Here is a 23,812-nt window from a genome sequence, read left to right as displayed (position 1 = left end):
GATGACAATTATTGGTAGTTGTGATTTATACACAGCATGTTTGTTACAATGAATGTTTTATTATATCTTTCAGAGTGGAATCCTCGGGGATGATAATATTGATGTTAAAGAAGAGTATAAAGAGGAGGATGAGGAGTATGGAGTGATGGAGGAGTTTTCAGAAGGACACAAGGAGATGATGGAGCCACCTAATACCAGGAACCCACCAGAGAGATGTCCCCGTCCTCTGTATTCCCGGGATTCCACACAGGAAGGTCACACCATCCCTCACTATTACAAGGTTGGTGGGATGGGGAATCTAGAACATGGACTTGTAGAGACTATGGGCTCCAATCACAAAGCGGTATCTTCCCGTATCCCAGTATGTAGTAAGATGCTGCATTCTGTTTTTTAGTAGTGAAGCCTGCGGGTAATTTACCACTGGTGTCCATAGCAACACTTGTAAATAGCTTGTTGTTAAGGAGAGGGCAGCCGCCAGTGTCCCCAACAACCAGTAAACAAGGAGCGGACGGCCGCCAAGTTCCCCGCTGACAGCTGTGACAGGTCTGGTATGAGTTTTGAGGGGAACCCCGATGCCAACATAATAAAATTAAAGGCGTGGTTTCCCCTCCAAAATCAATACCAGACCCTTAGTGAGTGCCCACCTTCCTCCTGAACCATACCAGGCCACATACATATGGGTTGGGTGCTTCAGGGCAGGGGCGCTCTGCCCCCCCAAAAGCACCTTTTCCCTATGTCAATGGGGACAAGGGTCCCTTCTTCACAACCCTGAGCTGTGGGTGGGGGGCTAATTGGAATCTAGAAGCCACCTTTAACATGGAGGCCCCCAGATCCCGGCCCCCCACAATGTGAATGAGTATAGAGTACATAGTACCCCTATTCATTCACCAAAAAAAAATGTAGTGTAAAAAAACACTGTAAGAAATTTTTGACAAAACAAAAATAAAGAGAAATATCCCCCTGATGTAGATCCATCGATGATCCAATCACAATACTCGCTGCCATCGCTAGAAAAAACAAAGCTCCACTCCTGCCATCTGACAGCTCCGCCGCCTCCCACTTCTAAATAAACTAAGGAGTTCTACCACCCTGTGACATCACTGGGTGGCCTTGCCCTCTTGTGACATCACCAATACAACATGCCCTGGTCAGTGACATCACCAATACAACATGCCCCGGTCAGTGACATCACCAATACAACATGCCCCGGTCAGTGACATCACCAATACAACATACCCTGGTCAGTGACATCACCCATACAACATGCCCCGGTCAGTGACGTCACCAATACAACATGCCCCGGTCAGTGACGTCACCGAGTGGCACCGTCCCTTAGTATATTTAGTGGCAGGAGGCAGCAGAGCTGTCAGACAGAGGGGAGTCTTCATTGGGAGCGGAGCTTTTCTTTCCGAGTCAGCGGTGACAGCGAGCATCGTGATTGATGATGGATCTACACCGGGGGGGACATTTTGCTTTAGTTTTGCTTTTTAATAAAGGACTTGTCAAAAACTGCCTGCTGTCTATTTAACAGAATACTTTTTGGGGGTGAATAATTAGGGGTACCATGTACCCCATACTCGTTCACATGGGGTGAGGGATCTGAGGGCCCCCTTGTTACATTTTGTAAGTCCTCTGCCTGCAAACCCCCACAGCCACTAGCCTGGGTTGTGGGGAAGAGTCCCTTGTCCCCATCAACATGGACAAGGTGCTCTGGGGGAGCAAAACCCCCCCGCCCCAGAGCATCCACTCCATGTTAAGGGCATGTGGCCTGGTATGTTTCAGGAGGGGGGTCGCTTGCTCATCCCCCCCTTTCCTGACCTGCCAGCAGCATGCTCAGATAGGGGTCTGGTATGTGTTTCTTTCATTTAGGCAAGGGGTCCACCTCAAAATCCTTACCAGACCCCAGGGGGGGGGACCTTACAACATTTTCTTAATATTTTGTTGCCGGTAATTTTTTTTTTTAATTTATCGGTTGGTTAGGACGCAGCGGCCGCTCGCTCCCTAACAACCATGTTGTTTACTGGTTGTTAAGGATGCCAGCGGCCGCCCACTCTTTACCAAGCAATACACATTTCCTGAATGCCGCATGTCTCCACCACTAATTAATGACCGCATGCATTTCATTCTTTATTTCCTTCTGTGAATGTAATGCCTGTTCATGCGGTATTTACTGAGCGTGTTCAGTGTTTGTGGTCAATACCGCAACACGGGATAGGAAATGGACAGTTTCAGGATGGCATGCGGTATTTAGGGGAAATGTACCGACATATCACATGTAATCTGCTTCTGTGAAGGGAGACAATGTGTGGATTTTGTGTGTGATGTCACAATCATAAATCTTACATTTTACAGATGATATTTTCTCTCATTTCCTTGATTTAGAGTGGAGATCCAATCGATATAGAATTTGAGGTGAAAGCAGAAGAAGAAGAGGCGTATGTGAGGGATGATCAGCAGTCTATGGAGGAGGATGGAATAACGGGGACATTTATAGAGGAGGACACTCCTACAGAGATCAGCACAGGTGGGTCATGAACACTAAATCCATTCCTCCACCCATACTGCTCACTGATTGGTCCAGAGTAGGGCGGGGACTGGGTGATATCAGCCTGTAATCCCCTGGTCACTTTCCTGAGCTGTGTTCCCCGTCCTGTATTCCTGGATTTCTCTCGGATAATCTTCCTTCTCTGTGCTGCAGACACAATTTATGTATCTAGACTGGATTTATGGAGGTTCTGGGGTTCAGCTGGCAGAAAAATGTTTTTCAGCACAAGCGATACTAGACCTAGGCACCTGGGGTGTGTGTGTCTTGGGTGTCCTTCCCCATGCCCAGATCTAGTTATATCTCTGACAGAACATTTCTCCCAGGGTTCCTTGCTCTGTGGTCTGCTGGCTGTGCCGGGTGGAGGGATATGTCTGTAGTGTCTCAGCCCCAAGTCACTGAGTGCAGTCTCAGGAGATGGGAGGCAGCGGTGTGGGATCTCTGCAACTTGTCTACAGTAAACATTTAAAGTGGTTGTAAACCCTCCATATACCCAGAGAAGTGACTGGCCTCAGGTGATACACAGAGATAAAACAAATCCTCCTACATATGTTGCACCTTTTTATCTGCAGCAATCTCTTCTCTACAACTGTTCAAAGCCCAGAATGTGTACAGCTTGTAGGAGAAGTCAGAAAAAAAGAGACAGAGAGCTAAAGTCACATTCTGTAGAGCTCAGTGACGTGAGCTCTGAAAGATGATTGGAGGGAAGGTACACTTTCACACAGGAACAGAGCTGAGGCTGTCAATCACAGGCTGTGTGCTGGAGCTTCTTCCCTTTCACATTTCTTCTCTTGGTGTCAGGAAGACTTGTCAGAAGTGATTCATGCCGATCGCAGAGGAAGGAGACAGCAGAAAGAAATGACTCTTATTGCTCTGGAGTGAGACAAGTACACACTGTAGAGGGATATGTTTGTTCATATTCCATGTCTGAGGGTTACAACCCCTGTAAGTGATCTCTGATTACTAAACACTAATTTGATGTGATCCTTACACTATTTATTAGTGTGGCCCCCCTTGTCCTGAATAGAGGTACTATGTGGGTTTAGTTTGTGGCTGGGCTGTACTTGGCTCAGGCTGATTGTATAGTTCTTCACTTGGTTTCTCCCTAAGTTTAGGTTGTCTTGTGATGTCTCACTGTGGCCAGTAGATGTCACTGCTATCACTGGACATAGGATGAGGTGGCGGCTGCATTCCTTTTCTTTGGCTTTTTTCCCTGTTTTCTCCTGGTGATCTGTGCAGTAACACACCTTCTGTATTAGAGCGCCCCCGCTGTGGAGACAGCAGCATGGTCAGTCTGGGGGGAGGGGAGTGTTAGATGTATTAGCAGATATAAAAACAGTAACTAATTGAAGCCAAACTCCAGCTCACACTTCATAATCAGTTTCATCAAACAGGTTTTTTCCTTTGGGATAAAAGTTTTACATGAATAAATAAAAGCTGATCATTGTAAGCCCCCTGTCAGTGGTAAATGGTCTGCCTCATCCCTGGAACTGATACATTCTACTGCAGAGTTTTTATAAAACAGATTTACTGGCTAGATCACCAGATGAATATAGAAGAAAACTAATACTGTTTAGTCCTAACTTTTGTATCTTTTATGATAAGTTGTACATTACATACAGTGAAGGAAATGCATATTTGCTCCCCGGCTGATGTTGAATGTTCGCCCCTCACACAGAAATGATCGGTCTAACAATGGAATGTTCGCCCCTCACACAGAAATGATCGGTCTAACAATGGAATGTTCGGTGTAACACTGAGAGACAGAATACAACAACAAATTCAGCAGAAATGCGTCTAACAAATGATGACGGATCTGCATGTTCATGAGGGAAAGAAGGATTTGCTCCCCTATCATTCAGCAGGATTTCTGGCTCCCAGGTGTCTCTCATACAGGTAACAAGCTGAGATTAGAAGCAGTCTCTTAAAGGGAGTGCTGCTAATCTCATTGTGTTACCTGTATAAAAGACACCTGTCCACAGGAGCAATCAAACCATCAGATTCCAAACTCTCCACCATGGCAAAGACCAAAGAGCTGTCCAAGGATGTCAGGGACAAGATGGTAGACCTACACAAGGCTGGACTGGGCTACCAAACTATGGCCAAGCAGCTTGGTGAGAAGGTGACAACAGTTGGTGCAATCATTCACAAATGGAAGAAACACAAAACAAGTGTCAGTCTCCCTAGGTCTGGTGCACCATGCAAGATCTCACCTCGTGGAGTGTCAATGATCATGAGAACAGTGAGGAATCATCCCAGAACTACACGTGAGGATCTTGTCAATGATCTCCAGGCAGCTGGGACCACAGTCACCAAGAAAACAATTGGTAACACACTACGCCGACAAGGACTGAAATCCTGCAGTGCCCGCACGGTCCCTCTGCTCAAGAAAGCACATGTCCAGGCCCGTCTGAAGTCTGCCACTGAACATCTGAATGATGCAGAGGAGGACTGGTGGGAAGTGTTGTGGTCAGAGGAGACCAAAATCCAGCTCTTTGGCATCAACTCAACTCGCCGTGTTTGGAGGAGGAGGAGGAATGCTGCCTATGACCCCAAGAACACCATCCCAACTGTGAAACATGGTGGTGGAAACATTCTGTTTTGGGGGTGTCAGGGATCACTGTCGCGATGGGCTCGGCACAGGTGCAGTGCACTGCCCTGTGTCGGAATGCGGGCACTGAGACCTGGCCGACCGCGGCGAGTGAGTTTGCGCATGCGCAGTAGGGACCGCGGGCGCGCACGTGGCACCAATGACAGCGCAGGGCGGGATATTTAAATGGCCCTGAGCTGTCATTCAGTGCCTTCTGGTCTTACCTGCATTCTGTATCCTGCGAACCTGTACCTAGTAAGTTGTTGACCCGGATTGCTCTTGACCTGCTGTTGCTGACCTGGCGTGTGACCCTACGATTCTCTGCCCACTGTCTTGTACAGTACTGTCCTCTCTGTTACCGACTCAGCCTGTCTGACTTCGCACTTGCTCAGCCATCCATCCATCCCATCGGGGTCACCCTCCTCATATCAGGCTCTCCCCTGTTGGAGCCCCTGGCGAACACCCCTACCACTGACGGGTGTGCTCAGTAGTCGTGACCTGGTCTCGGGGTACTCCAAGTCCATCCCCACCATCAGGGGCCCTGGTGAACAAGTACCCTGGGGCTTAGATTCCGCGCTCTGGGGATACCTGACCAGTGGAGTGCTAGTGGTGCCGCTAGGCGGTCCGTTACAGGGGGTGTCTTTCTGCTAAGGGGACAGGACAACTGCACCGCATCAAAGGGACGATGGACGGGGCAATGTACCATCATATCTTGGGTGAGAACCTTCTTCCCTCAGCCAAGGCATTGAAAATGGGTGGTGGATGGGTGTTCCAGCATGACAATGACCCAAAACACACGGCCAAGGTAACAAAGGAGCGGCTCAAGAAGAAGCACATTAAGGTCCTGGAGTGGCCTAGCCAGTCTCCACACCTTCATCCGATTTAAAATCTGTGGAGGGAGCTGGAATTTTGAGTTGCCAAACGTCAGCCACCAAACCTTAATGACTTGGAGAGGATCTGCCAAGAGGAGTGGGCCAAAATCCCTCCTGAGATGTGTGCAAACCTGGGGGCCAACTCCAGGAAACGTCTGACCTCTGTGATTGCCAACAAGGGATTGGCCACCAAGTACTAAGTCATGTTTTGTGAAGGGGATCAAATCCTTCTTTCCCTCATGAACATGCAGATCAGTCATCATTTGTTAGACGCATTTCTGCTGAATTTGTTGTTGTATTCTGTCTCTCAGTGTTACACCGAACATTCCATTGTTAGACCGATCATTTCTGTGTGAGGGGCGAACATTCCATTGTTAGACCGATTGTTTCTGTGTGAGGGGCGAACATTCCATTGTTAGACCGATCGTTTCTGTGTAAGGGGCGAACATTCCATTGTTAGACCGATCGTTTCTGTGTGAGGGGCGAACATTCCATTGTTAGACCGATCGTTTCTGTGTGAGGGGCGAATATTCCATTGTTAGACCGATCATTTCTGTGTGAGGGGCGAACATTCCATTGTTAGACCGATCGTTTATGTGTGAGGGGCGAACATTCCATTGTTAGACCGATCGTTTCTGTGTGAGGGGCGAACATTCCATTGTTAGAGCGATCGTTTCTGTGTGAGGGGCAAACATTCCATTGTTAGAGCGATCGTTTCTGTGTGAGGGGCAAACATTCCATTGTTAGAGCGATCGTTTCTGTGTGAGGGGCAAACATTCCATTGTTAGAGCGATCGTTTCTGTGTGAGGGGCGAACATTCCATTGTTAGAGCGATCGTTTCTGTGTGAGGGGCGAACATTCCATTGTTAGACCGATCGTTTCTGTGTGAGGGGCGAACATTCCATTGTTAGACCGATCGTTTCTGTGTGAGGGGCGAACATTCCATTGTTAGACCGATTGTTTATGTGTGAGGGGCGAACATTCCATTGTTAGACCGATCGTTTCTGTGTGAGGGGCGAACATTCCATTGTTAGACCGATCGTTTCTGTGTGAGGGGCGAACATTCCATTGTTAGACCGATCGTTTCTGTGTGAGGGGCGAACATTCCATTGTTAGACCGATCGTTTCTGTGTGAGGGGCGAACATTCCATTGTTAGACCGATCATTTCTGTGTGAGGGGCGAACATTCCATTGTTAGACCGATCATTTCTGTGTGAGGGGCGAACATTCAACATCAGCCGGGGAGCAAATACGCATTTCCTTCACTTTAGGCCTTAATTATTTTTCACCCATTTCCTCCCAGCTGGACATTTTATATCGGATGATGTGATTGGAGCACAGACTTTTACATGGTGATAATAATGTGATAACATCCTCCAACTTTGGACCCTTAAACAGAAAGTGATAATGAGGGAGGAGTCAATACCCCAATGATGGTGGTCTTCAGGATCAGTCCAGTCTTCATCTTGGTTGTTCTCCCCCCATCCTCACTCTCTGACCTCTGGTGGGGCTCAGCCCCGCTGTTCTTCATGACTAAATCATGGACTAAATAAGGAAGTGCAGTAATTCTTGTGTTGGGAAGATGGCGATGAGTGATAGAGGGGGTGGGGACCCTCGTCCTATAATCCCCTCATCACTGTCCCTCCTATAAAAGACAGTTCTGCTTGTTTCCTCACTCTCTGACTAAGGTCCATGAATAAAGAAATGACCTGGTAGGAGATCAGAGAAGCCATTTCCTAGTTCCCTTGAGGGTGGAATTGTAAGCTCCTCAGAGACCAAGCTGCCTGATGTGGGCGGAGTCCTGGTTTGGGGGAACCAATCAGCTCCTGTCTAGTAATCCTCTTTGTCTTTGTATTTTAGTCCATGGCCGGGAGATGAGGAAAACCTCCGAGGATTGTCTCACTTTGTCTCCAGACTGGAAAGTAGAAGATGAGGACATCACACAGTATAGTCCAGGAGAAAACCCGGCTCCCTCCAATGTCCATCCGGCACCACCCATTGTAGATGGACCATCGGATTCCTCGTATCCTGAGGAACCTCAGACTGTGCGGGACCGGGCCAGCCTTCCAACAGGGAAGAGCTTCTCCTGTACTGAGTGCGGGAAGGGTTTCTGTTCTAAATTCGGTCATAATCTGCATAAAATATCTTACACAGGGGAGAAACCGTATTCCTGTTCTGAGTGTGGGAAATTTTTTTCAAAGAAGTCACATCTTTGCAGACATCAGAAATATCACACAGGGGAGAAGCCATATTCCTGTCCTGAGTGCGGGAAGGGTTTCCATCATAAATCCCATCTTAATGTGCATGAAAGATCTCACACGGGGGAGAAGCCGTATTCCTGTCCTGAGTGCGGGAAATGTTTTTCAGTGAAGTCCAATCTTTACACACATCAAAGATCTCACATGGGGGAGAAGCCGTATTCCTGTCCTGAGTGCGGGAAATTTTTTTCAGCGAAGTCCAGTCTTTACAGACATCAGAGGTCTCACACAGGAGAGAAGTTATTTTTCTGTCCTGAGTGTGGGAAATGTTTTTCAGAGAAGTCCAAACTTCATAGTCATCAGAGATCTCACACGGGAGAGAAGCCGTATTCCTGTCCTGAGTGTGGGAAATGCTTTTCACTGAAGTCCCATCTTTACAGACATCAGAGATCTCACACGGGGGAGAAGCCGTATTCCTGTCCTGAGTGCGGGAAATGTTTTTCATTGAAGTCCCTTCTTCACACACATCAGAGATCTCATACAGGTGAGAAGCCATATTCCTGTCCTGAGTGCAGGAAATGTTTTTCACAGATGTCCAGTCTTCACAGACATCAGAGATCTCACACGGGTGAGAAGCCATATTACTGTCTTGAGTGTGGAAAATGTTTTGCGCGGAAGTCCATTCTTCATAAACATCAGAAATCTCACAAGGGGGAGAAGCCGCATTCATGTCCTGAGTGCGGGAAATGTTTTTCACAGATGTCCACTCTTTACAGACATCAGAGATCTCACACGGGGGAGAAGCCACATTCCTGTCCTGAGTGTGGGAAATGTTTTGCAGTGAAGTCCAATCTTTACAGACATCAGAAATCTCACACAGGGGAGAAGCCACATTCCTGTCCTGAGTGTGGGAAATGTTTTTCAGTGAAGTCCAATCTTCACACACATCAGAGATCTCACACGGGGGAGAAGCCACTTTCCTGTCCTGAGTGAGGGAAATTTTCCTCACTGAAGTCCTGCCTTCCTGTATATCAGGGGTCCCACACAACCCTGGAGGTGTATTAGTGCCTTGAGTGCGGGAAATGTCTTCTAGATGAATGTTGCTGGACATCCCAGCCCTCATGTGGGGAAGAAGCACACCCTGATATACACCTCAGATATACTCCATGGCTGATCTTCATCATGGAAGAAACAGTTGATAAGGAGATGAGAGGTCACCAAAGACATGGATGAAGTGTGGGACCGGGTTGGCCATTGATGGCAGGAGAAGAAGTTTTCAATGTATTTTCCATGAATGGAAGACATTCCAGGAGCTCAGATGTGATCCTAATAACATTGGTTCCCCCATTCACACAGGAGGAATGGACATGAACTCTCACTGAGGGAATTGCTATACAAACATTCTATGAATAGACCCCCAAATGTCAGGAGACGTTTCTATAAAGACGGGAAGTATGGAGCAGAGAAATGAAGAGACCTCCCAGCAATGTTATTACCAGGCTGCAGCTAGGGGGAGCTCTAATGTCACCCCAGCAGAGGGATCCCATCTAGCCCACATTAACCCTCTCACTGCCAGAGCTGTTTCTGCATGATTTTGCACACATGGGAAAATGCAGATTTTGGTCCTGAAGATGAGATAAACCCCCAAACATCTATTCTGTGACATCAGAGGCCCTGGAGAATAAAATGGTGGTGATTGTTAAGGTGTTCCCCGTACACAGATTCCCCTTCATATCCGCCTTTATTTCCTCCTTTCCCCCATTTTCTATGTTGGGATCTTTTCTACAATACTTTGTTATAATAATGGAACACGTTGTGTATTGTATTGTACACCAATAATAATGACTCCGCCCCCACATTCCAGACAAGGGATCTTCCTGACCAATCGGATTCCTTCCTTTACTATTTCCTGATTTTTATGCTTCAATCTTGTTAAATGTAAAATTATAATAAAACATTTATTGAACAAAAACTATTGTGTGTGTCGGTGCAATGACGGCAAACTTCAATATAGAACATTGCTCCTCGGTGACACCTCACACCCTTCAATAACGGCGCAGAGTGCGGGGGTCAGCAGTATATCATATACAGCCCACCATACAGAGTGCAGAGGGGGGCTGTAGTGTGCCCCCCCTCCTGATCCATACCAGCCCACATGTCCACAACATGGGGGTCACCTTACCAGGGGGGATTCCCCCAGGCATAGCACCTTGTCACCTTGGCTGGTGGGTGTGGGGATCTGTGGGTGGGATCATATTGGATTCTGGAAACCCCCTTTAATAACAAGGGGCCCCCATATACCATTCCCCCATGTGAATGAGTATGGGGTATATAGTACCCGACAATAGCACCAGCCCAATGACAGCTCCCTAAACTGTCATCATCTACATAAGTGAAGGGACAGGGATGGTGGGACCTCATTACCCAAATGTGACCATATTTGGTCAGTGATGTCACTGCTATCCCCGCCCCCTTCCTTACATGGTAGGGATTCCCAATGACATCACTGATTCCTGGGGGTGTGGCCGCTGTACCCATCCATGTCTTCCTCAGGCACCAGTGACAGCGGGAAGCTGTTATATATAGAAGTGGTAGAAATGTCTCTTCTATATGTGATGATCGGCTCCTGCAAAACACGGGACCGGAACAGGCAAAGTTTGGTTTGTACTGTCGTCTCATCCCTACTCTCCGACAACTAAACCCAGAGATCATCCCAAGTGGTCATTGTATTTGTCCCTTACATTGGTGACCAATGGGAGAAGGACCCCCTTATATCAGTGGTCAGTGTAGTGGTCCCTTACATTTGTGACCAATGGGAGAAGGACCCCCTTATATCAGTGGTCAGTGTAGTGGTCCCTTACATTTGTGACCAATGGGAGAAGGACCCCCTTATATCAGTGGTCAGTGTAGTGGTCCCTTACATTGGTGACCAATGGGAGAAGGACCCCCTTATATCAGTGGTCAGTGTATCAGCCCCTTACATTGGTAACCAATGGGAGAAGGACCCCCTTATATCAGTGGTCAGTGTAGTGGTCCCTTACATTTGTGACCAATGGGAGAAGGACCCCTTATATCAGTGGTCAGTGTAGTGGTCCCTTACATTGGTAACCAATGGGAGAAGGACCCCCTTATATCAGTGGTCAGTGTAGTGGTCCCTTACATTTGTGACCAATGGGAGAAGGACCCCCTTATATCAGTGGTCAGTGTAGTGGTCCCTTACATTGGTGACCAATGGGAGAAGGATCCCCTTATATCAGTGGTCAGTGTAGTGGTACCTTACATTGGTGACCAATGGGAGAAGGATCCCCTTATATCAGTGGTCAGTGTAGCGGTCCCTTACATTGGTGACCAATGGAATGAGGATCCCCTTATATCAGTGGTCAGTGTAGTGGTCCATTACATTGGTGACCAATGGGAGAAGGACCCTCTTATATCAGTGGTCAGTGTAGCGGTCCCTTACATTGGTGACCAATGGGAGAAGGATCCCCTTATATCAGTGGTCAGTGTAGCGGTCCCTTACATTGGTGACCAATGGAATGAGTATCCCCTTATATCAGTGGTCAGTGTAGCGGTCCCTTACATTGGTGACCAATGGAATGAGGATCCCCTTATATCAGTGGTCAGTGTAGTGGTCCATTACATTGGTGACCAATGGGAGAAGGACCCTCTTATATCAGTGGTCAGTGTAGCGGTCCCTTACATTGGTGACCAATGGAATGAGGATCCCCTTATATCAGTGGTCAGTGTAGTGGACCCTTACATTGGTGACCAATGGGAGAAGAACTCCCTTATATCAGTTGTATTGTAGTGATCCCTTACATTGTTGACCATTGGGAGAAAAATCCCCATACATTATTGACCAGAGTAGTGGTCCTTTACATTGATGACCAATGGGAGAAGGATTCCCCTATATCAGTGGTCAGTTTAGTGGTCCCTTACATTTGTGACTGATTGAAGAAGGATTCTCTTTTATCAGTGGTCAGTGTAGTGGTCCCTTACAAAAGACTGGAAAGTCTAGAAAAACTTAATATGAACAAATCACCAGCACCAGATGGCTTGCACCCCTCAAAGTCCTCAAAGAATGTAGCCAGGTCATTGACTGCTATTCCTAGTCTTTAGGAAAGCTTACTGACCAGAGTGGTGCCAGCAGATTGGTGAAAAGCTAACGTGGTTCCAGTATTCCAGAAAGGGCCAAGATACATATCTGGAAACTCCAAGCCAGTCAGCCTAACATCAATAGTTTGTAAACTATTGGAGGGATGATAAGGGACCATATCCCAGAATTATGTCCCAGAATTAGCTGATGAAAATAGTATCATTAGTACCCAGCATGGATTTATGAAAAAAGATTGTTCTTGCCAGACCAGCTTATTAACAATCTATGAGGAGGTGAGCTGTAATCTGGATAAAGGACCCCCATGGATGTAGTGTATCTAGACTTCACCAAACATCTGACATCATACCCCATAAATGCTTAATCCACAAATTGAGGCATGTTGGCGTTGACAATAGTGTATGTACATGGATAGAAAACTGGTCACTGGGTGCATACAAAGGGTGGTGATAAATGTACCTCTGAATGGTCTGAGTTATAAGTGGGGTACCCCAGGGCTCTGTTCTGGGTCCAATTCTGTTCATAAATGATATAGAGGTTGGTATAAGTAGTTCAGTCTCAGTGTTTGCTGGCGATACAAAGCTAAGCAGAGCAATAACTTCACAGCAGGATATAGAAACTTTTCAATAAAATAAAGGGGTGACAACTACATGGCAAAGGAGGTTTCATGTAGGAAAATGTAATGTACTTGGGGGCTAAAAATATGAATGCAAGCTACACACTAGGGGATGAACCTCTGGGGGAATCGAGGATGGAGAAGGATCTGGAGGTCCTAGTGGATCACAGACTCAGCAATAGCATGCATACCAAGCCACATCAAGCAAGGCCAGCAGAATATCAGCATGAATTCAAAAGGGAATTTACTCCGGGGATAAAACGATAATTCTCCCACTTTACAAAATGCTGGTTTGGACACATCTGGAGTATGACATCCAGTTCTGGTCACCAGTCCTCAGGTTGGATGTGCTGGAACTGGAGAAAGTCCAGAGAAGGGTAACAAAGCTAATAAAGGGTCTGGAAGACCTCAGTTATGAGGAATGACTACAAACATGAAATGTATTCTCCTTGGAGACGAGATCCTTCAGAGGAGATATGATAATGATATAGAAATTTATTTGTAACATAAATGTGAGAGTCGGGTAGTTCTGCCAGTAGCTGAGATGTGATGTGATCTGTAGAAGGATGTGATTGTAGATCTAGTTTCATTCCGTATTTTTAGAGATGCAGTATTCAGTAATCAGTCAGAGACATATGGTCACCAATTAGCATTGGAAAGCACAGAGCAGCTTCTAGGCCAGGAGAGACACCGAGATGCCAATAGAACTCATCCATGTAGACATGGATTTCTCACCTTCCTGAGCCTGAGACAAGAGCTCTAGCCATTTTGGCTACAAGAACCAGCAGGAGACCGGAGAGAAGGCTCCAGAATGTCTGCCAGCTCTGATTTATACCAACAGATCAGAGGAATCTATTTCAAGTCTCATAAAAGCCAAAATATTAGTTGCAGAGAGATGAAAATAATTCCTTCTGATTGGACACATTTTAGACTCCATGTCCATGTAAAACTGTATTTGTAGCCTCTGTAGAATCCTGGAGAAACACACAAAACAGTTATATGGCGCCTGATTGCGACAGCTGAACAGTGATTGGTACTGTCATGATCAGACTGATGTGCTGGTGTCAGAAATCCTATCCCTGACCAAACTATAAGAGTCGTTTCTGGCCCATTGAATCCAGGTCACTTCAGAACACAGAATGTCCTGTGGGCTGGTACAGAAACATCCCCCAGGGTTAATTGGCTAAGGGCTAAAGTCCAACCCACATTCATATTTCATAAATTGAGGAGCCTGAGATATGGGTGGGGTGATTCCTATGGAACCGGTACAACTGGGGAATTGCAGACAATTCTGACATGCTTCTGTCTCGGGATAAACCGCGATAACGTTTATTTCTGTTTATATCCCATTTATTTTCATAGTGAATAGCCAACTCTGTGTGTCTTGTCTTTTTTGTAATTCCTTTTCTTTTATACATATTTCATGCACTGCCCACTTTCGGGATACTACATTATAAAATGAATAAGTGACTTCTGTGTACTAAGCTCGGGCTCATATCTCTGGAGAGATTGTTGTATTGTAGCGTTTATGTGCTCAGTCTAAGTTAATTGCCAATCTGTCTGCAATTGTACTGAGTGTTGGCAAATTGCCTGCAGATTGTAAAGTAGCAGATCTGCCAGATGGAGATCTGTGTGTGTGTGTGTGTGGTGGCCCAGCAGACTAGTCTGTGGATAAACTGTTAGGTGGTGGCAAGCTAAAGTGTGGTGTGTCTGGTGTGGGGGTGTGTGGATAGTGGAAGAGTGATTACCAGGGTTCTAGCTTGTAGGATAGCTGGAGGAATCCTAGCAGGGTGTTCTAATTGCTAGATTGCTCCTCAGAGCCCTGAGAATGTGTTCCGTGACAGTGTCATATTATTCTGGTGGTGTGCACTGCTCGGGCCTAGAGTGTTCTGATTGGACCACCAGTACCTGTGTCATATTAATCTGATGGTGTGCACTGCTGGGGCCTAGAGTGTTCTGATTGGACCACCGGTAGCTGTGTCATATTCATCTGGGGGAGACATTTTGGGTGCCTAGCTGTGTACGGAGGCTGAAAACCAGTGACCACCTTCAGACTTTCAAGAACTGAAATTTTCACTACCTATCACAGTTTTTGGAGGCCCTGAAATGCCAGGATAATAGAAGCACCACCCAAATGACCCATGTTTAGAAAGTAAACACCCCAAGGTATTTGCTGAGAGGCATGATGAGTTTTTACTTTAATGAGAGGCATGAAGATTTTTATTTTTTGCCACAAGTTATTGGAAAATGACAATATATATCTTTTTTACACAAAGTTGTCACTTTAGTGAGATATTTCTCACACATGACATGGGTATATGTGGAATTGCACTCCAAAATACATTTTGCTACTTCTCCAGAGTATGGGAATACAACATGTGTAAGACCTTTTGGGAGCCTAGCTGCGTATGGGGGTCAAAAACTAATGACCACCTTCTGGCTTTCAAAGGGCATAAATTCCTCATTTCACTTTCTCACTACCTATCACATGGCGCTGTTTACATCAGGCAAAACCGTAAATAAATAAATGCTCATCACTTCTGGTTTCTTAGATCATGGAGAAGATTGGAGTCATACCGGTACATCGCCGGTCCTTGTTGGGCACATATGCAATGTTCTTTTTTTGATACAGCATGTGGGCTGAACAACAACAAAAAAATTAATAACCTAACAGATTCCTCCATTCACATTGATCGATGTGGATGAAGAAATCTTTGGCAGAAAAAGGATAATATGCCCACCATTAGAATCTACCACCCTGCATCCTCCCATTTCTAGTGTTGGGCATACATGCAATGTTCTTTTTTTCATTTAGCTCATTTTCATTTCATTCATCAATCGATGTGGATGGAGAAATCTTTGCCAGAAAAAAGTAAAAAAAATAGTCCCGAGCATAGGCGTGGATCGGCCCACTGACTACCCCAGACCCCTCATGCTTGGGCATAAAGTACACATTTTCTTTTTTAACTGCGGATAACAAAGGTCCTCCTGCAGCACTGAAGGCACTGACCTCTGTATTCTGAGAGCAGCACCCTACTGCTGTCAGAATACACACAATAAGCAGGCTTTCTCCCCCTTTCCATGTTGGGTGGTAAAGAGCTGTTGGGGGATGCCCCTACTATTAGGCTGCACTGCACCACAGCAGCCAATTCCAAGATTTAATAGGTGTCTAAAAAGTGGCATCCTTGTATAGAAATGTCCTCATACAAATAGTACCCCTTCCAGGAGTAAGGGTGACACCAAGCCCCATACTATCTTGAAATTGCTCCCCATGTAGTCTGGGCATTCGGGGGCTCCACTTCACTGCTTTTCCCCTCATAAACTCTAACATTGTATGTATAGCCTACCACCCTCTCACTGAGCTGATACATTTTGACCCCAGATCTGACACACTTACTGAGGAGATATTGCTTGAATACAAGGTGACCAGAAGAATTAATGAAGGACTCATTTAAGCAGATGTTTTGTAGGGGCGTATACACATCTGCACATTTTTGGGACTAGTAGTTTACAAGGAGCCAAATTTTGTGGAGCTGATCATAGTCAGGGTCACCCCGAGGATAACAGAGAGTATTGTCATTAAAATGCATGAAAAGCATTATATTCTCATATCTATGCCTGGCCATTGCAACAGAGAACTCGAGCATATGATGAGTCGGGTCTGTGGACCAATATGATTGCAATTCATTCTTTTTTATAATGCCCATGTTGAGGTTTAGGCCTCAAAGTTTTAAACTCAGAAACCATAATACGTTTCCAATTGAATGGTCTGGCAAGGTACGAATTCAGGTTGGTGGCCATGTACTGATCAGCATAAAGATTGCTTTAGTCCACAATCAAATTATACAGTTCGTCTGTGAAAAACAGCTATGAATAATTCAAGGGGAGTAGGTAAATTTGCTGTTTCCACATGAATTCCAGGTTGGACAGCGAATGGGGGAAGTACGGGTGCTGTAGAATTTGAGGACTGCCAATTGTAACGAACTAGCTCATCAGAGCTGGAAGCGGAGTTCTTCTTTTTCTTGTTCCTTCTCTTATTTGAGGTATTCCTGGATCATTCCTCACATCCCCCCTTTCCAGTCCTGAGAGACCAACGTTATCTCCTGACAGATGGTGGGGGTCAGCCCAGGAGTAACATTCCTGGTGGGGCCAGCAGGCTGGGAAAACTGTCACCTTTCTCACCTACGTCTGATAAGGCCGCATTTCTCAGAGGGCTGGGAAGCATTGACCCAAAACGGCGTAAGCCCCACACATTATCAAACTGACCAGAGTAATTGCACATTCCTCAGGTCAACTGTATGTTTCATGTCCTGTATTATGAAGCTATAGTTAATTCAGAGTTTCCCACTGACCACTCCCAAAACGTGTAGTCAGAGCCCCCCCCCCTTTGAGAGGGACTTTTAAGAAGAGACAAGTGAGTTAGAGCTTGACACACAGACACACACAGAGATCTCCCAGCAACATCGTAACAAAAGGAGATCAAGAAATCACCCTGTTCTATAACTTTGATCTGCAAACCCAGGCATATGGGCAAGTAACTTAGCCCTGTAATCTTCTTCCTAATTATCTCTTTGCTGTGTCTTTATATACATATATATATATTTTTGTGACATCTCTTTGTAAATATTGTATTGCACCTGTTTTGACCCTTTTAGTAATAAATCTTTCTTTCTGAAAGTGTTAAACTGTTTCTAAGCGCTTACTTGCAATTCACGAATCCCTGCCTTTGAAGAGACGCTACTGTTTGTTATATCTCTGTATAGCAGGTCCGCGGGCCGTGCTATATAGATCAGTATTTCAATCATTATAGTGTATATTTGGTAACGGGAGTTTCCCAGTCTCCGACAAAAGTGGTGGTGGCAGTAGAGGGTTAGTTGCGTAATTAACCCGACCCAGTAACAAGCGCATTTAGGGTGCAGGCACTGATTGTAGTCCATTAGCTGGACAATCGCTGTGCAGGGTGCAGCTGGGTGGGGCCTTGTTGCGCGCGTCACACTGCGGTTTTAGATCGGCCAGTCCTTCGGTTACGAGTTTGGTGAGAAGGTCTGGGGTCTGACACCGTGGGAGTGACGTATTACTGTTAGTCGCGGTCGTGCAATTGTCGCCTGTTGGTGGCGGCGATCGTGGATTCGTGACACCAATCAGGATTTTCAAACACATCTGGATGGACACTATGGGCTCTATGAGCCTGTGTGCAAATTCTTGGCGGCTGCGGGATGCTACTAGTGCTAGTCACCTCACCAACTTGGACTGCTCTTCTGGGACTCACCACATCCTCATGAGATGCTGCAGTGCTGGTGTGTAAAAGGCCAGGCTATACTAGGCTGCCGGTGCCCACCAGCTCACAAAAAGGTAGTGCAATACTTGTTCTGGAACTCTGCTGCATATGAGAATAATCATGCATTTTTAGCAGCTCAGCAACCTAGTCATGGAGTCAGGTACACCTGACCTTAGCAGGAACCTCTTCTCCATCATCTGAGCTATCTTTCAGGATGCCACTGCATTCTACAGGTTTGTATTCTGAGCCTGATTCTGACAGAACTCCCCTTCACTCTCCTCTGACATACTCGGAATCCTGTAGGCCTCTTCACTAATGTATTTTTCTTTGGACATTTTGGCCACTAAAGTTATAGGTACGTAGTACGACTCACGGGAAAAAGAGCACCTGGCTGTCAGGGACTGCTTGAACCGCTACAAATAAAATTTACCTGCAAGTGCTAGCAGAGATCAGGCCTGATCCTGCTAATGCTGCAGTTTTGTGTGCAATGTATCAGAGGGGACAGTGATCTACTGACACTGCACTTGGGGGGGCTGAATGCAAGTACTGGAGGCTGACCCTGCAAACGCTGCATTTTTGGGGACACTATACTATTGTTTATGCTGGTATAGTTCTGATCAAAGATACTGATCCCTTCAGACACTATACTAGCAATGGCAGTTATAGCGTGTCTGTGATAGTGTGGCAGGCAATCAGAGAGATAGCTGTGGATGGTGGTAATGTGGTGGACAATCTGATGCTATCTGGGAGGGACACTGATGCTATCTGACATCACCTGTGACACTAATACAGTAAAACAAAATCTGTAAACTGTACTAATGACACTGGTGACAGGGCAGTGAAAGGGTTAACTGGAGGGTGATCAAGTGGTTAAATGTGCTTGCCTAGGTGTTAGTAAGTGTAGGTGTGCTGTTTGCACTCACATAGGTCTGCTCTCTGGGGGGCTCCAGGAGTGAAGATCCATGCAGTTCCTTTGTCTCTGTTTACAAATATGGTGACACGGGCTGATCTGTGATTTAGTACAGGTGATCAGCAGGTCTAGGCCAAAAATCATTGGCCCGTACCTGATGATCGTCTTCTGCTGTAACGAATGACACCACAGTCAGGGTGGTGGACTCACACATGTACATGTGTGTGATCTGGAGCAGTGAGGTTGCCCTAATGCAGTGTAAGTGTGGTGGTCGGTCCTGAACTGGATAAAGTGAGTTTGTTTGCTTACGATCTTTTGCTAACTTTGGTCCAACTCAACACCTCCCTGCCAGTCCTATTCTCTGTACTCCATACATTTCCCTTTCCAATGCAGTGGTCGCCTCTTTAAAACAGAATTATAGTTTCCTTGGCCCACCTCCAGCCTGGATTATTTGGGCATTCATCTCCCTCGCTCGTACAGCAACTCTATGAGGCCAACTACATCCCCACTTTCAAATACTTGAAAGTCCTACTTCTGTCCTGGACTCATCTTCACCTCATCTGGATAGGGAGGATCAGCGATGAAAAATTGACAACTTTAACAAAACGTCTTTATTTATGTAGCCCTACCCGCTTAGGAGTCACTGAAGTTTTGGGTTCCCCTATAGTCCTGCACAGCCAGGCAACACACATTTTCACACAGACTTGCATGCAGGAGTCAGTAACCAGTCCTTGAGCTTTGTTTTTGTGATTTTATTAGGAGATTGTAACTTGGATAGGGTAAGGGGTATACAGGATGCCCAATGGAACTGCGGAACTGAGGACAACTTCCTGAACTATGTCCAAGTCTTTACACAAAAAAAATCCTTTTCTTGGAGAGCTAGCCAGCATCTTGTACCACCCCAGACCCCAGATTAATTCTCCCACCCAGCTGAGGGAAATCCCTGAGCTGGGGATCCAGTGCCTGCCATGTTAGAGTAAGGCAGTCCTGGATAGTTGCTAATCTGGATTCCCTCTAGAGTGCTCCTTCCACTATCTGGTACAGGGGGTGCAGGTTTACTCACTTGGGCCTTCTCCTGTGCTGCTGGTGGGTCGTTGGCTGCTACCTTCTAACTGGGCAGCACCTTCCCTACCTTACAGGTGGTCCTGTCTCAGCAGGCCGGTAAAGTCCCAAGCTTTCCCTCTTCCAAGGTCTTTCTGTCTGGAGGTGAACCCCTCTGCCATTTGGGCCCCCTCCCAGGCTCCTGTTCTCCAGCCTTATATCCTCCTCTTTCACCTGAACTCTGCCACTGGTGACCAGGCTCGGTTACTCCTAAAGTATGTCCTGGCCCCTTGCCAAGCCTCCTGTTGGGGATTTGCCAGGATCCTCTAAGAGCACAGACCAGCCACTCCTCACCTCCACCCACTACTTCCAGATCTTTCTCCAAAGTTTTAGGGCAGGAGGAAGTTCCAGAAGGCTGATCTGCAGAGCCTTTCAGCCCTGACTCAAATTTGAACCACCTGGCTATCACACCCAGGATGCTACTCAGCCCTCTATCTAACAATTAGAGCTAGAGCTCCCCTAAGCTGACTAGGAGGGTGCTACACTTATCTCATACTCTTCCAATCCCCTCCTATACTCTCAAATCTTTTTTGTTTACAAACGATTTTATTGAATATAAGTAGACAATAAAATAACAGCACATTTTCAAATATTAACAGCATACTCTCAAATCTTTTTAAAATCAGGCCTTGCGATTCAAATGGGCAAAGGGCCACAAATCTCAAGCCATACTATGTTTATACATAAGGAACAAGGTTTGGGCTTGGAGGTTCCAGTTTGTAATAAATATTTCTTGGTGCCCAGATTACCCCACTAACCCCCCTTTACACCACAATACATGGCTCCTTATGGGCTGACTTAGAAGCATTGCTCTGTTCTCAAACTTCTCACCATTCACTCCCATGGAGTCCTCCTAAATCCAGACCTACGTCTATCAGCCTCTTGATGGGTCACACACTCTGCACCAGGGACTCTAATAAATATTCCAGCAACTTAATATCGCCTCACTTGCCTCTCCTTCCTGTTTTGGGCAATCCAATATTTCCTCAGGGTTTAGAGTCTCATCACATTTCACAGAAATTTAGGAAAAATACCAACACCTCACCCACTCAACTTTTTTGTTTCCTACAAATTAAAAATTGGATGACCACCATAATTACTAACAAAGATCTTTCCTTGTTTGAACATATTGTATCTGCTACCGCACTCCTCTTTCCTCCAAACTTATCTCAATTATCTGTTCCCAACTGAACGACCTTAAAAGTCCTAGAGGCCACATTTATGTCCATAAGGGGGAACATGACCTTAGAGACACTAGAGACAAGGCAGACTGGATTCAGATTTGGATCAGGATAGGCTCGTGCCCTAGCAACATGCTTACTCTTGATTCAGGCATTAAATGCATTTCCAGGTGGTCTATGTCCCAACCCATTTAACACACTGTCACGGATAAAAACCGCACACCTACGGCGACTAGCTAACCGAGGCGTGGTCTGTCCGGGAATGAGGGGAACTTACTATGAACATATAAGACTGGCCGTGATACACTTTCACAGCCTGCACTACCTCTGGCCACCACTAGAGGGGGACTTCACTCCAATCTAGCTGGCTGACCACTCACAGGCAGATACGAATCTTATATACAATCTGGTGCACTCTAAGGGTTGAGGAGCAGTCTACCAATTAGCACATCCTTCTAGGATTCCTCCAGCTATCCTACAAGCTGGAACCCCGGTGTTAATCACTCTTCCACTGTCCACACACCCCCACACCAGACACACCACACACGGTAGCTTGCCACCAAGCAACAGTTTGTCCACAGACTGGTCTGCTGGGCCACAACACACACACCTACAGATCTCCGTCTGGCAGATCTGCTACTTTACAATCTTCATGCAATCTATCAGCACACAGTACAATTGCATACAGATTGGCAATGAACTTAGACTGAGCACATAGACACTACAATACAACAATCTCTCCGGATGTATGAGCCCTGTGGTTATCGTTCAGAAATTACATTCATTTTAAAATTGAATGTTAAAAGTGAAAGACAATTTTTGAATGACATTCGTTCATTTATTGAATGTTCAAAGAATATTCGTATGACTTTTCTTAAGAATATTCTCGTCCAAAAATCTGCACGTGTATGGTCAGCTTTAGACTGAGCACATAGACACTACAATACAACAATCTCTCCGGAGATATGAGCCCGAGCTTAGTGCACAGAAGTCACTTGTTCAATTTATGATTTAATATCCTAAAAGCGGGCAGTGCATAAAATATGTACAAAGAAAAAAGAGTTACAGAAAATACAAAAAGACACACAATTGGCTATTCACTATGAGATAAAAAGGAAATAAAAACAGAAATACAACTTTTCCCAAGATTTATCCTGCGACTGGAGTAAGTCAGAGAAAGTCCACGATTCGCCAGTCATATGGAACCGGCTCGTACGAATCACACCGTCCATATCTCAGGGTCCTCAATTTATCAAAATATGGATGTGGGTGGGATTTTATCCCTTGGCCAATCAGCCCTGGGGGGTGTTCTTGTACCAGCCCACAGGACATTCTGTGTTCTGAAGTGTCCATAGCTGAGTGGGCCAGGGACAGTTAAAGTGGCCGAGTCAAGGATAGAGTTCCCAACACCAGCGTATCAGTCCGATCATGACAGTACCAATCATTGTTCAACTGTCGCAATCAGGTGCCATATATTTGTTTTGTGTGTTTCTCTGGGATTCTACAGAGGCTACAAATACATTTTTACATGGACATGGAGCCTAAAATGTGTCCAATCAGAAGGAAGTATTTCCATCTCTCTGCAACTAATATTTTAGCTTTTATGAGAGAGGAAATAGATTCCTCTGATCTGTGGATATAAATCAAAGCTGGCAGACCTTTCAGAGCCACTCCTGGTCTCCTGCTGGTTGGCTATGGCTAGAGCTCTTCTTTTAGAATTCAAGAAGGTGAGACATCCATGTCCACCCCGATGTGAAAGTTGTATTGGCATCTCGGTGTCACTCCTGGCCTAGAAGCTGCTCTGTCCTTTCACATGCTAATTGGTGAACATGTCTCTGACTGAACACGGAATCTCTAATAACACGGAATGAAACTAGATCTACAATCACATCCTTCTACAGATCACGTCACATCTCAGCTACTGGCAGAACTACCCGACTCTCACATTTATGTTACAATGTTCCTGGCCACTGAACCCTTTTTGCTGAGCCGTATATGACATCCTCCTGACCAATGACCACTGAAATCTAAATGCTGGGCTGTAAAAGACCTGATCTTCCCCATGTACATTGTACCATGAGCTGCATATGACATACTACTTCTGACCACTTCATACTGTATGAGGGCTGTATATCATATACTCCTGACCACTGCACTCTGTACTGTATATGAAATACTCCTGACCACTGCACTCTGTACTGTATATGAAATACTCCTGACCACTGCATGCTGTACTGTATATGAAATACTCCTCACCACTGCACTCTGTACTGTATATGAAATACTCCTCACCACTACATTCTGTACTGTATATGAAATACTCCTGACCACTGCACTCTGTACTGTATATGAAATACTCCTGACCACTGCATGCTGTACTGTATATGAAATACTCCTGACCACTGCACTC

General features: G+C 45.8%; 1 protein-coding gene across 1 annotated transcript in view; it reads left to right on the top strand.

Moving 5' to 3' along the window:
- Positions 1-7,868: 7,868 nt before the first annotated feature.
- The window catches only part of LOC149443010 (uncharacterized), a 105,720-nt gene continuing 89,776 nt past the window's right edge, over positions 7,869-23,812 (top strand). The window contains exon 1 of the mRNA XM_089655964.1: positions 7,869-9,192. Coding sequence (XP_089512090.1) covers positions 7,879-9,192 — 1,314 coding nt within the window. The 5' untranslated portion in view covers positions 7,869-7,878. The remainder of the gene's footprint in view (positions 9,193-23,812) is intronic.

This window comes from Staurois parvus, unplaced genomic scaffold, assembly GCF_062004578.1.
Source record: "Staurois parvus isolate SC_StPar_1 unplaced genomic scaffold, SC_StPar_1.0 ptg000879l, whole genome shotgun sequence".
Taxonomy (NCBI): Eukaryota; Metazoa; Chordata; class Amphibia; order Anura; family Ranidae; genus Staurois; species Staurois parvus.
The sequence above is the reverse complement of the archived record's forward strand: the minus strand, read 5'-3'. Positions and strand labels throughout refer to the sequence as shown.